Source organism: Lepidochelys kempii, chromosome 5, assembly GCF_965140265.1.
Source record: "Lepidochelys kempii isolate rLepKem1 chromosome 5, rLepKem1.hap2, whole genome shotgun sequence".
NCBI lineage: Eukaryota > Metazoa > Chordata > Testudines > Cheloniidae > Lepidochelys > Lepidochelys kempii.
The window spans coordinates 42,504,210-42,518,255 of NC_133260.1; the positions used below are offsets into that span (position 1 = coordinate 42,504,210).

General features: G+C 38.3%; 2 protein-coding genes across 3 annotated transcripts in view; one reads left to right on the top strand and one right to left on the bottom strand.

The window, feature by feature from the left end:
- The window catches only part of SGTB (small glutamine rich tetratricopeptide repeat co-chaperone beta), a 38,820-nt gene that overhangs the window by 23,382 nt on the left and 1,392 nt on the right, over positions 1 to 14,046 (bottom strand). The window contains exons 2-4 of one of the 2 annotated variants that reach the window (XM_073344082.1): positions 13,317 to 13,438; positions 6,938 to 7,041; positions 6,049 to 6,118 (exon numbers count right to left, since the gene is read on the bottom strand). In XM_073344082.1, the coding sequence (XP_073200183.1) occupies positions 6,049 to 6,118; positions 6,938 to 7,041; positions 13,317 to 13,416 (274 nt within the window). In that variant the 5' untranslated portion in view covers positions 13,417 to 13,438. Of the gene's footprint in view, positions 1 to 6,048; positions 6,119 to 6,937; positions 7,042 to 13,316; positions 13,439 to 14,046 lie in introns of those variants that run through there. The other variant, XM_073344083.1, reaches the window with a different exon arrangement.
- The window catches only part of NLN (neurolysin), a 76,517-nt gene continuing 63,017 nt past the window's right edge, over positions 547 to 14,046 (top strand). The window contains exon 1 of the mRNA XM_073344067.1: positions 547 to 567. The gene's annotated coding sequence lies outside the window, so the exon portion shown is untranslated. The remainder of the gene's footprint in view (positions 568 to 14,046) is intronic.

Genomic DNA, 14,046 nt, shown 5'->3' on the forward strand with positions numbered 1-14,046 from the left:
GCCAGATCGGCCCCAGCCGGCCAAACCCAACCCCAGCCACACCAGCCAGCCAGAGCAGCCCCAGCCATGCCAGCCAGCTGAACCCGACCCCAGCCCCCCTCCTTTTAATCAATTAACCATTTAAATGAAATATTTTAATAATTTAAATGGTTAACTTTTAAAACGATATTTACATCCCTAATACTTATAAACTATAATCAAGTCACCCCTTAAGCTTCTGTTAAGCTAAATAGATAGACTCAAAGGGCTCAACTGTTGTAAGGCATGCTTTCTAATCCTTGAATCATTTTTGTGGCACTTCTCGGAATCTTCTCCAATTTATCAACATTCTTCTTGAATTGTAGGCAACAGAACTGGGCACAGTATTCCAGCAACAGTCACACCAGTGCCAAATACAGAGGTAAAATAACCTCTCTACTCCAGAGATTCCCGTTTATGCATCCCAGGATCACATTCGCTCTTTTGGCCACAGTCTCACACTGGGAACTCATGTTCAGCTGATTATCCACCACAACCCCCAAATCTTTTTCAGAGGCACTGCATCCCAGGATAGAGTCCCCCCATCCCGTAAGTATAGCTTACATTATTTATATTTAGCTGTATTAGAATGCATATTGTTTGCTTGTCCCCAGTTGACCAGCTGATCCAGATCACTCTGAATCAGTGACCTGTCCTCTTCACTATTTACCATATCCCCAATTTTTGTGTCATCTGCAAACTGTATCAGTGATGATGTTATAATTTATCCCAGGACATTAATAAAAATGTAAAATAGCATAGAGCCAAGAACGAATCACTGCAGGACCCCACTGGAAACACACCCACTTGATGATTCTTCCCTGTTTACAGTTACATTTACAGACTTGTCAATTAATTTTAATCCATTTAATGTAAGCTATGTTAATTTTCTTTCTTTCTAGTTTTTTTAATCAAACTGTCATGGTGTTACCCTGGGTTTGTGTGTACGCAAAATGTGATCAAGCCAATTTCAACCATATTATGTGCACTCAGCCACTATGAATTAATGAAATAGACCACATACTTAAAGATTAATTTGGACACAGGCTTTCAGAAGCAAAGTCAAAATCTAGCTGACAGTTTCTGCTAATCAGAATGGGAGGAGGGGAAAGAAAGTAAACAACTGAGACTGAAAACCTTGGTGGTTGGAAGACCTTGAGTCTGGGCTCCTATGATATTAGAAGTTAATTGAAAGTTAGGAAAAGTGATGATCCAGTAGGGGTCATTATGACTATGTGTTTTGTAGAAGTTAGTTATAAAAGACTAGCTAACATAGTGTACTTTGGAGCAGTCCTCTGAAGCCATCTTGAGAGATGTTTTTCCCAACACCCTTTCTCCCTGCTGGGTGACCAATCGGCCACTGCGAACCTGCTGTTAATTACTCAATACTGTTCCAGATGTTAGGTAAATATCTGGGATGTTCTAAACTTATTGCCTATGTCTGTGTGTGCTTAAATCTAATAAACTGCAGTATTAGATAAGAGCACGCTGACTTGTATTTAATCTCTAATCAGACAGAATTGCTGTGTTTCTATTGATTTATTCCTGACACAGCTGGAGTGAAATAGTTAAGTTACCACTGTTGAGGGTTCTGAAAACCCCAGTAACAATGAGGTACCAAATCAAATGCCTTAGAGAAGTTTAAGTATATTACATCAACACTATTACTTTTATCAACCAAACTTGTAATCTCATAAAAAAATAATGCTTCCACTGTCAAGAAACAGTGAGAATGTAAAAAATAACTAGGTAGGTAAGATAGGGCAGGTTCGAGCAAGTATTCTCAATACTTGTATAACAGGGACTATTAGTAGGCCTAGTAATATCCTACCTACCAGTTTAAAAAAAAAAGTTTTATAACTGCATATGCATCGAATCTAAGACTTTGGAATCTCTGCTACGATTCTGAAAAAAGTACTGCTTGAGACTTGGAGCCAAATTCAAAGCTGACACCCATTTACCCCAATCTTGCTAACCCAAGCCCTGAATTTGACTCCAAGAGCATAGGAATCCAGCCAGAGATGCTAGTTCTGCTCAGATTGTGGGATTTGGGACTCTGCATAACAGAAAAGTAGCCATGACAATTTATTACATTTTATTATAGTGTCAGAAAAAATGCCTCAAGAAAAACAAATTGTTTTACTTTAGGGATAAATTTGTGTCTTTCTGGAACTGAAGCACTAGCTATTATTACATAATATTTATACTGCAGTATTGCCCAAAGGCCCTAATTAGGATCAAGCCCCACATTATACATAGGTGCTGTACAAACACACACAAAACCCACAGTTCCTGCTCCAGAGATTAGAAGCTAAGAAATCAAGCGAAATATTTGGGGGGGGGGGGAATATAATTAAATATATATTAAGTGTGTATGTGTGTGTAAAATAACGCTTTTTAAAAACTATAATAATGCAAAGTGTCAATTCTCCAGTTTGCTGCTGAATTATTAATTGGCTGATTCCTTTGAGGCATCACAGCAGAGAGGGGTATTAATAAGGACAGAGTTGGTAGCTTATGAATAAGTTCAGGGAAGATGTTCCATGCATAAAGGACAGTGTGAACAAGGCCCATGAGATGCGTGCAGGTGCATGAGGCTAGAGTGGAGGAGCTGAGGGAAGCTGGAGTGACAAGAGCAGGAAGGGACCAAATTATGAAGGACCCTGAAGGTAAGGACAAGAAGCTTGAATTTAACTAGGAAAAGACAGACACACTTTCCAGGCATCTCCAGCCAGACCTATCAATGCCCCCAACTCCTAACCTGCTATTTCAATAGATGGTCTATCCTTAAATCAGACTGTACATTGAAGTAGATTACACACTGCTACAGTGCCTACTTTGACGAGGTGCTGAGTACCAGTAAAGCCCAACAACTGCACTGGGTGTTGAGGGCATTTTGTACCTTCCATAAGGTGCTCAACACCACATAGAAGCAGACAGTTAATGAAGTGAAAAGCCATTCCAGAGCAACTATGTTAAGATTCTCCAATTAATTTTCACTTCTGACCTAACCAGGTTTGAACTCATATCTCCAGAAATGAAAGGCTAACGACCCACTTCATCACCTAGCTAAGCTTTTTTTTAAGTGTACTTTATAAAGCCAAGAGTGGAATATATTATTCCTTGTCATTTGCAACAGCTGCAGCTGACCATTTAAAATGAGAGACCTTGACCTAAGAACGTAAGAACAGCCATACTGGGTCAGACCAAAGGTCCATGTAGCCCAGTATCCTGTCTTCCGACAGTGGCCAATGCCAGATGCCCCAGAGAGAAAGAACAGGTAATCATCAAGTGTCACCTATTCCCAGCTTCTGGTAAACAGAGGGTAGAGACACCATCCCTGCCCATCCTGGCTAATAGCCATTCCATCAACCTATCCTCCATGAATTTATCTAGTTCTTTTTTGAAAAGTCTTGGCCTTCACAACACCCTCTGGCAAGAAGTTCCACAGGTTGACTGTGCATTATGTGAAAAAATACTTCCTTCTGTTTGTTTTAAACCTGCTGCCTATTGAAATCCAGCCAAATTTTTTCCGTTTCACTTTATTAAAAACTTTTCCCAGGAGGCTACTTCCACCTCTCAAATGTAAACATACTAATCTGGGTTTTATGCATAATATCTACAAATCTGAATTTATACCCAAACTACAATATAAATAAAGCCTTAATCTATTCAATAGCCCTGCATATCTGTAAACAGTGCTACACTTCTTACTTTCATTAACATTAAAACCTACCACATGCACTCCACATATTTTAAATTAGTCCAATGCAAAAGAATCTGGAAATGGATTTTTTAAATTAGGAACATAACTCATTTTACCGTGATTTTACATAATGTAAAACTGTTTTATATAATGAGTAAAATCTAGGGTTTAATGAAGTCAGTGGGAGCTTTCCATTGACTTCACTGGGGCCAGGATTTGAAAATAAAAACCCAGTGACTGCACTGGGTGCTGAGGGCCTTCTGCACTTTGAAGATAATTTATACTCAAACCATTGCATACCCTTTACAAAGTAATGAATTGGATACTGTTGAGTAGAAACTGTACTGGCAAATACAGGAAGCCATAATGTGCTCAACAACAGCCATGCATTCATTAGAATCTCTACTACTCAAATAGGGAATGTTAGCCAGGGCTTCATGGTTTTCCCTTGTTTTAACTTCCTCTTAACCAGCCATCAGCAAAGGGACAGGATGAACCTCGGTTTTATATCTCCCATGAAGCACAGCTCTGACCCCATAATACCACATCCCTGGTACTGCACTACACTGTCAGCATTAGCTATAAGCCCAAGTTTTCACATGGAACTTGTAGTCCAGATACAATACTGCCACTGACTGAGCTATGCCAACACCCTAATATTGCCAAAACCCAGGACAGCGTGAAATTATTACTCCCTGTGATGCTGGCTGACAAGGTGCCAGCTCATGACAAGACCCAGGGCGTCACTGACAAACGCATAGCTGGAAAGCAGTCTGTCTTACCTCTGGATTAGTATAGTTAAAATAGGCATTAGTATTATAAGAATGTGCTTACTGTTTAGACTTAATGGAATGCTGCATGTATTAATCCTACTTATAATATCTGTAGCCCATGGTATAGAGTTATATTGAATGTTAGCATTGTAAACCTCTAATTGTGTAACCTGCCAAAGAGGAAAAGAAGCATTAATTAAGGTAAAGTGCTCGTTCTGCACATAAGATGGTCCACTGTAGGCAAATGAGGCATTGTGTAGCACCAAGGGACAAATACCTTGTTGACTGCATTTCTAACTCCCTCCAGGAAGGGGAAACCTGCACATGAACTCACCCCACCAGCTTGGAATCTGGGGTGAAGGAGAGAAAAAAATCCCTGACAAGGAGAAACTTGTGTCTTTATGCTGTTTGGTCTCTGAGGGGCCAAGATTCCTAAGCATAAGCAAGAGATCCTCATGGTGCTTGGCACAGGTAGGCCCTAAAGGTCATATAGAGTTGCTTATTACAGAAACTTATACTACCTTTTTTAAAACTAAGACAGTAACTCATTTGTGAGTGTGTTTCCTGTTTCAGCCTTGTAAATAACGCTCTTATTTCTTAGTTAATAAATCTTTAGTTAATTTATTACAGGATTGGCTACAGGCATTGTCTTTGGTTGAGATCTGAGTACAAATGACCTGGGATAAGTGACTGGTCCTTTGGGATTGGAAGTAACCTGAATATTGTTGTGTTTTTTGGTGTAAAGTGACCATCTATCACATAGTCAGCTTGCCTGGGTGGCAAAATAGACTGGGATGACCAAGGGGACAGTTTGTGATTCCATGGTAAAACTGTTATAGGGCTTTAGGAGTTCAAACTTGTTACTGGGTTGGTGAAATCTAATTATACACCACACAACCAGTTTGGGGCGTCTGCCCTGGCTTTTGACAGTCTGTCCTGAGATTGGCACTCATGGTCAGGAGCCACTCCAGACAGTATAACATTTGATAATAGGTGGCAGGATTCACATGTTACAGGTCAATTGGATTTATAGATCATAATCCAGAGTTGTTAAAAGTTAAAACTTGATATTGAGAGTGTTTAAAGGTTAAAAAATAGACACGAATGGACCACAGTTATGGTCTTGAGACAAAAGACCTTGAAACGTTATGTAAGCAGAGAGGAATATCCAATAAACAGAAATGCCCAGATCAGGAGCTAAGCACCCACTTGCCCCAGATTCCATAGAGACTGCTGCAGTGGAACTGGTTTGACTGTTTGTATCGAGCAGCTCAGGAAGAACGTAAGCCCCAGAGACTGATGGTGGACTTCCAGATCAAGAAGATCAAAGAAACCGAAGAGGCTGAGGAGACAACCCACCACAGATGCATGGAACAACTGGAAGCTAAATACAGAGCTCACACATTGCAGCTCAAAGTACTGGAGAAAACAAAGGAGTTTTCTCAACCAGTTTGGGGTTTCTGCCCTGCTTTTTGACAGTCTCCCCTGAGGTTGGCACTCACGGTCATGAGCTACTCCAGACAGCATGACACATCCTTATCAATTACGCACCTTCATCCTTCAGCTGGTCAGCCTTTTCAATATCTTCTGGCAACGAATCGGAGAGAGGCAACATGTCATTCTACATTAAAAATAAACAAATAAATAAACCAGAAGTATATTCTGATTCAGGTCTAGGCTCTGGCTACATTAATGGCTTCTTCCACAACCTTCATCCTGAAAGGGGTTGTGTAAACACAGATACCTTTTAGTGATTGCACCATTAGACCTTACGTCAGCAAGCGATCATACCATTTCTGTAATACACACTAGACCAAGATAGTTGTCTGTTCCCACTTAAAAATCTTACAACAATATTCCTCTGCCCCAGGAAAGTGGGGTTTGTTTTTTTTTAGTATGACCTCTGATATCCCCATTTTCTTCCTCCCAAATTTTCTCTCTGCTTTCCTGGCGCCAACAGTATTTTTCCTATGTTGGACCCCTTTGAATTTTAAAAGTATAGCTTTTAGTCTTACCTAAACTGGTGGTATGGAATACTTTCAGAGACTACATTTTCTCCATGGAGGGGATACGCACTGGAGCTGGGGACAGAGGGACCAGGAAGCTGTGGCTGACCTCAATCAGTTTCTAGTCAACTGTCTTTGGAATTGCAAAATGCCTAAGTTTCACTGAGGGCAAGTATCCTTCATGATAGAAAGAAGCCCATTCTTTTTAGTAACATATTTTACATGGGTTATCTTTGATTTGACTGAATTTATGTCCTGTCAGAGTCCAAAAACTATCCTGTTCCCCTACCTATTACAAGAATTTCATCTGAACATCATTTTTATCAAGTTTCCACATTGTTTTGACATATATAACATTTTAAGATTCCACACCATAGTCACAATCTTAACTGGCTAATGATAAAGTAACCCTAAAGACTAAAATCAATTCTTACCTTGTGAAAAGAATTTGAGAACATTTCTGTCAAGTGCTGTGGCACTGCAAGATGCGTATCTTCTAGGCTAATCTTAAAAACAGTCTCCAAACACTGAATTGCAACTTCAAAGAAATGAAATCATGATTAAAAAAAAATCATTTTCTCAATAGAAATGTGTAAATAAAACTAACTAATAAAACTAAAAATAAATAAGGCAAAGGTACGCTTCCTGACATATTTGTTGGCTAATTAAGCCTAAAAACAAAAGGCAGTTCTTTGGAGAAGTTCCCCCAATGGAAAGAAAAAATAAATAACCTATTTAGTCTCTACTAGGCAACTTTGCAAGGCAATAGAGGCAGAAGCTCTTTAGTGTCTAGATATAGCTCAGCCACCAAACTTAATTCCTCACCCAGACACACTTCTTTTAATACTCACTTTTTTTTTATTCCATTTTTGACCTACGACTAAATTTAAAAACAAGATAAAACAGTACATATATATGTAATGCAGACATATAAACCAGCTACACATAAAAAACTGCTATTTTTATAATTGTCTACTACATATAATTAGATGCGTGAAAGCACCACATTTCTGACATTATGTGTAACACAAAAGATGGGCCAATTCTAAACTGAAATATCTAAGTAATAATTACTGTTTTCAAATGTGTCCATTTTTACTATGCAAACCAAAGATTTCTACTAATAGCTGCCTCATTAATCATAGGCTCTCATCCTGCAAAGGAATCCACCTGCGAAGTCCCTTGCACTCACACAAAGTCCCACTGATGCCCGAGCCTAAGGATCCACAAGAGCAGATCCCTTCCCAGGATCAGAGGGCCCCAATCCTCCAAACATTTAAGCAAGTTCATAACTTTACTCATGTAAACAGTTCCAATTATGTCTATAGGACTGCACATCAGTGACATGCTTAAGTGTTTGCAGACACAGTCAAAGACTATAATCTTTATACATAGCTTAGAGAGGGTGTCTCATTCATGTATCTTAAGGTTATGGGGCAAGTATTCAACACATTGTGTGGGAATCCAGCAGCATGACTCCCATTAAGGTACATTGTCTGCTAGTTTTAGAATCAAAACTGAAAAAGGGTATGAAATGTTTGTTTTTTTTAAAACGGATATGAATAGAAACTTATTCTTATTGGTTTTTTTAAATATTTTAATAAAATTTAATAAAAACAGGGTGGTTTTTTTTTTTTAATTTAAACCAGAGATAACTTCAAGAAACCAAATTCAAATCAGGGTCTGAACTTCCCAAAAGTTAAGGGGGCATCAGGATCTTGGGTGTTGAGGGTCCATTCTAATTTTAACTTTCAGATGTGACATTGTGAATCTGAACAATGATAATATTGAGCTAGTGTAGGGGAATCGGAAAGGAAAATCTACTAAAAATTAACAATAACTGATGTTAAGGAATCTGTTTTTTATCGTCCCACCTGAGAGAAATGTTAAAAGTAAATACCCAGCATAAATGGTAAAATGTAAAATAGATTTAATTATAACATATAGTAAGTTAAAAGTAACAAAAGTAAGTAAAATTCCTACATATTTTATGCTGACAATGACTCTTTAATATTGATTGGGTACATGGCTAATTATTAACACACTGCACAGAAAGTTTGCTTCTGTGTTCTGTAATGTTAACCAGGTTCTGTGTCATTCAGTAAAAAACAATTCAGGGTCTGAGTTAAATTCCTTCTCTTCCTTGCACGAGACCTCAACGACAAGAAACGTAATTATGGTAAACTGAATATTGATTTTATCTTGTTAATGAAGATCTAATGGTGAACTGGTGACTTTCAAACTAATTTTATTTGTAACCTATATTCAAATCTTATCTTCTGAGGTGAAAGGCAAGTAAAATATCCCACTGCATTTCCATGCAGTACATGTTCTGTGGAAAACTTCATGCACAATTCCATTAACAATAATGTGAATTATATCAATAGTACTTTTATAATGCCTACCAGAGAATCAATGGAACCGGGTATCCAGTTTCTCTTAACAATTTAATATAAAGTATTAACTGTCATATATAAATAATAAATTGGGGCTTTCCCTTGGAGGGTAACTCAGCAACCCATCTGCGACAGAGTGCTGAGTCATGACAGACGAATCAGCACTCTGATCACTGTAGCCTCATTAGTTTCCCCAGCAATAGCTGATTGAAGAAATAGGAAGGAATCAGAGGGGGAGGCTGGATGAGTTAAGGAATTAACTGGTGCATCAGCTGACTAGCCTGATAAAAGCTAGGAAGTGTTGTGCGGAGGACAGGATTAGCTGTGCCCAGATTGAAGGCGATCCCAAGGAAGCAAGACCTCTCTTCCTCTCAGAGCCCTGATGAATAGGGGCTGAAGGTCATAGGAATTAGGACTCTTGTTTTGCGCTGTACAGATGTTGGTGGAGGGGGCTTGACTAAGTTATACTGAGTGGACACTAAAGGAAGAGAGTCTGAGCAGTTCCTGGGGTGGCCACGGATGTGGTGGGAGGACACATACTCCATCACACTTATTTTTATCCTCAGGCAATCCCTTTTCTAAATGCCTCACCTCATTTTTAACTCAGCCTAAGAACAGAAACTATAGGTTAAAACACTTAAAAAAAAATTTCAGTTTTCACTCTTCTCACTTTTGGGGGGGAAACGCATTAAGTCTATGTGACGACTCCTAGCTCCTCTTCTTGTTTGTTTCTGTTCCAGGAAGGGGGGAAGAGAACTCTCAATTCTAACAGATCACATTATGCTTACATCAAATATTCTGGATGTATTATTAATATTAGAATACATTTCCATGGTAGAAATAACTGGCTCATATATTACAGTGAGCTCCCACAATTCCCATTTAATTGAAAAATTAACACAATCTGAATCTTTATAATTCCTCTGCCACAAGTTTAACAAATGTTAGTACCCTTACGGGATAAAGCAATGAAACAGACGTTTTGCTCCCACTGAATGATAGTCTCCTGCTGCTATGTAAATGGCAAACCAAAACTAAAGACTTTATTAAAAATAAAGGTGGAGCCAAAGCACAAATATTTATTTTCAAAATGGGAGAGACTGATCTTTTGACAATGTGTAATTTTTTAATATACTAAGCAACCAGGGTGAAATCTTAACCCCACCGACATCAAAATGGAGCCAGGATTTCACTCCAATTATATGCAGCAGTTGCAATTATTTGTCTGAAGGATATTTGCATGGAATAGACGCCACTTGCTCTCTGTCCCACTACCACACTCCTGCTATCTGACTGTCACAGGCAGATGAATTCACCCCAGAGCAGAGGGCTAGGCAAGGTTTTCCACACCACTTAAGACCTCAGTGAAATTCACCATGATTCACAGGACCATTGCAAGGCCCTCTGCTTTACCTAAACCACAGGCTTTGCGGTGGTGGCCCTTACCAGGATCAATCACGTCTTACACTACCTGTTGGTGCAGTGTATGAGAGGTCACAGATTCCAAGGACAGAAGGGACCACTGTGATCGTCTAGTCTGACCTCATGTAATAATTGGTAATAAAACTTCCCCCAAATAATTCCAGTTCAAAACTACACACTGATCCCACATATGCAGGTGCTGAAGACAGCAATGAAGTGTAGATGCTGGAATGGCCAAGGGAAGAACAAAAGCAGCCATTTAAACACACTGCATAAATGAGGTGGAAGGATTGAAGCTGGAGAATCAGATGCAAGAGGACTATTCTATTCTATTCAGGCTTTCATACCATGCTCATCACCATAGTTTCTGAGCACCTTCCCGTAATGCATTATGTGACTGTTTTCTCTCATTCTCTCCCCAGCGGGAGAAGCATTTGTAGTGGAGAGTCTTGTTTTTGGTAAGGTTTTATTTATTTTAAATACATATTTCTGTTGCTATGTGTTTGCCTTAGAGGAAGTAAGATCAAAGAAATGCATCTTGCACTCAGAGCAGAAAGTATTGAGGTTTGTGTTGTTCTTAGTTTTTGGGAGAGTTTATTCCAGTCTCAGGCCGTTCCCCATCCACACATGAAAGTTGTGTCTCATGCACAGATAATCTTTACTCTTGTTGTTGAGAGTTCCATTGTACCAGAGGAGTTGTCAACCAGAGACTTTGTCCTGGCTGCACCCAGCAGATCCAGACCCTGGAAATGGCAGGGTGCATGTCACCTCCCCAGTCCACCCTCTGATTTCCGTTTATGCAGGTGAGTGAATGTCACAAATGAAACATGCAAATGAGCAGTCCTTCTACACTGGGGTGAACTTCACTTATAGTCTGATATACTTGTATGCTTCAGCCAATCAGAGTACATTTTATCAATAAAAGATGGCTTTGAAAAGCATGCTATACTTTTATTTTGATAGTCTTCAACTGGTTGATTTTTTTTTTTGTATAGTTTGTTTGGTATTTGATAGTTAACAATTATACAATGCTTTACAACCCCACAGCACACTGCAAGGTACACAAAGTACCCATGTACTGCATGGACCAAATTCTTCCCTCACAGCCTTGTTGAGAGCTATGTTCACACATTCATGGGCAAGATTTGGTGTGACATTTATTCCACATAAAATAAAGTTAACTTCTATTGCTAAAAAAGGATCAGCTATACAGATTGGTTGGCACAGATGCTGTATAATGTAGCATATGGTACCATATTTTTGGCAACATAAAACTCTAAAATTAGGACTTCACTTCTCTGTTAAAATATGCTCAATTGTGGAAATGTTCAATTTTATCTCTGAGCATTTACATGCCATTAAAAGTATTATAATCCATTTGTTTAGAAAATAAATCTCTGTTAAAATTGTAGTTCATTTGCCTCATGGCAACTCTAGCCAACATCTGTGTCAAATAAGTGATCAGTTAACCCTTCTTAGTTACAAACCATCAACATTTAACGGTATTTTATTAAAAAACAATATGAATAAAAAATTCCTACTTCATAATTTTATTTCTAAAAGTGTGGCCTTTTTATCAACTGGAAATAAGTTTTTAACAGGTATTGGGATTTTTAAATTAATATAGTTGTTCATCGCATATCAAATGCACTGACTATTTCAGCTTTTGTTGTTAAACTGAATCTTTAAAATATGTTTTAAAAACAACAGTATAGAAAACCCAAATCTCTCTTTCCTGTCCACATTAGTGAACAACTGTGTTACATACATCTAGTCTAGTAGAAACCATATCTGAAACCACGTTTACACAAGCAGGGAATCTGTGATTGAACGATATGTTTAAACATGGCTCAAGAAGAGTGCACACTAAACCAGGTTCTAAAAAAATGTAAAGAGTCAGCAGGGAAGGAGTTAACCATACTCAAAACTTTGGTAAAGGCATGTCTGCATGGGGGCACTTAAGAAAATTAAGGTGAATCAACTAAACATGTGAAGTCAATGCATACAAATTAAAGCATGTTAAACCCCTATTTGGATGTTCCTATTCAGGAGTAAAGTGGTCTTAGTTTGCTGTAACTTAATCTTCCTTTGCCAAGACAAAAATATATCTGTCGAGAATCCTTACCACTGTGTGATACTTGCAATCACTGATAACAGTCCTCTTCCGCAATACTGCTCTTACAATAAAACATGTTTGTCAAGACATATAAATGGTGCATTCTTTGTGCATTCACTCTCAGAGGCCCAAGCCTGTCCTCAAATAGTACATAGAACTCCTATTAACATTAACAAGAGCTCTTCATGTGCATCAAGGTAGAATATGGCTGCTCATGATTTAGCCCCCCTCCCACTCCGGCCCCTGCCCAAACCCTGCTTGCCAATACAGATGTTGTTGACAAAAGTGTTGTTCTTCAGTGTGTTATCCACAGATGATAGCACATGAAAAATTGAGGGAAATCAGGCATGAAAATTGAGTGAGACAAAAGCCAGTCCACATCATCCCCCCAGTGGCTGGGACAATGGTATTACCTAATTTAAATCCTTAGCATAATTGAAAGTGCTAGTTGCTCAGAAATAAGACAATGCAGTGCCAATAACTTTAGGACCTCTTCAAATTTACACAGATTTTAGGATTGGAATCTTGTGGACATGTAAAATTTTAATCTATTTCAGAAATGAAGATCTTTTTCCTTTAATAACAAAAATTCTAAAACATTTCACAAAGTTTTTGTGAAACTCCGACTCCTCCCATTTCTAATCCAAAACTGGCAACTTTCCTTGGAAATAGATAAACCGACAGAGAGAATATTGGAATCTACAGGATAAGGAAATAAATTGTTCAAATAATAACAACTTCCTGACATACAAGAGACAAAATACAATAATTTTATCATAAGACAACATGAATAATGAATATAGTTCATTCACATTGCTTTTTGTCATGATGTATATGTCAACCAACCTAGCATACAGATATGTGGCCTTCAGTATTTACCTTCCAAGCTTTCTTGTTCATCTGAAGTGAAAGCATCCAGCTGACTCTGTTCTCTCAAGAAATGGATGACCGCATATACTAGGCGTTTGACTGATGACATTTTAGAAGCTTATGAACTTCACCTAAATTATAAAAATAAAAATATTAAAAGAAATATAGAGACATTTTTAACATTGATAAGAATGGTACTTTAGGGCCAATCCATGAATACTCTGCACACCCCAAAGTCCCATTAACTTCACTAAGAATTTTGGATGTACAAAATATGCACCACTGAATATTCATCAAAAAGCATATCAAGAAGGGTATCACTAGACATTTATTTATTTCAATCAGATTCATAAATCATAAGGCCAGAAAGGACCATTGTGATCATCCAGTAGGACCACCTGCATAAAACAGGTCATAGGACTTCCTTGAATTAATTCCTGAAGGAGTTCATAAAAGTTTGTTATGGGTAATTTAATCAATTAATTTTGCTCAAAAATACAGTTTTGATTTCATTACTAAAGCACATGCAACTGGAAGCAGGAACACTCACTCAAATAAAAAATAATTTAAAAGTACATGGACAGATGTCTCACCACTGGCATAATTATACACTTCCATTTTCTGATACTGTGCTACAGAATGGCTTATTTTCTCTTTAGACTGAAAACTAAAACACTGTGACCTCAGTGCAAACTTGTGATTAGTGACATGCTGCTGACTCAGCCTGATTTGCATTCAG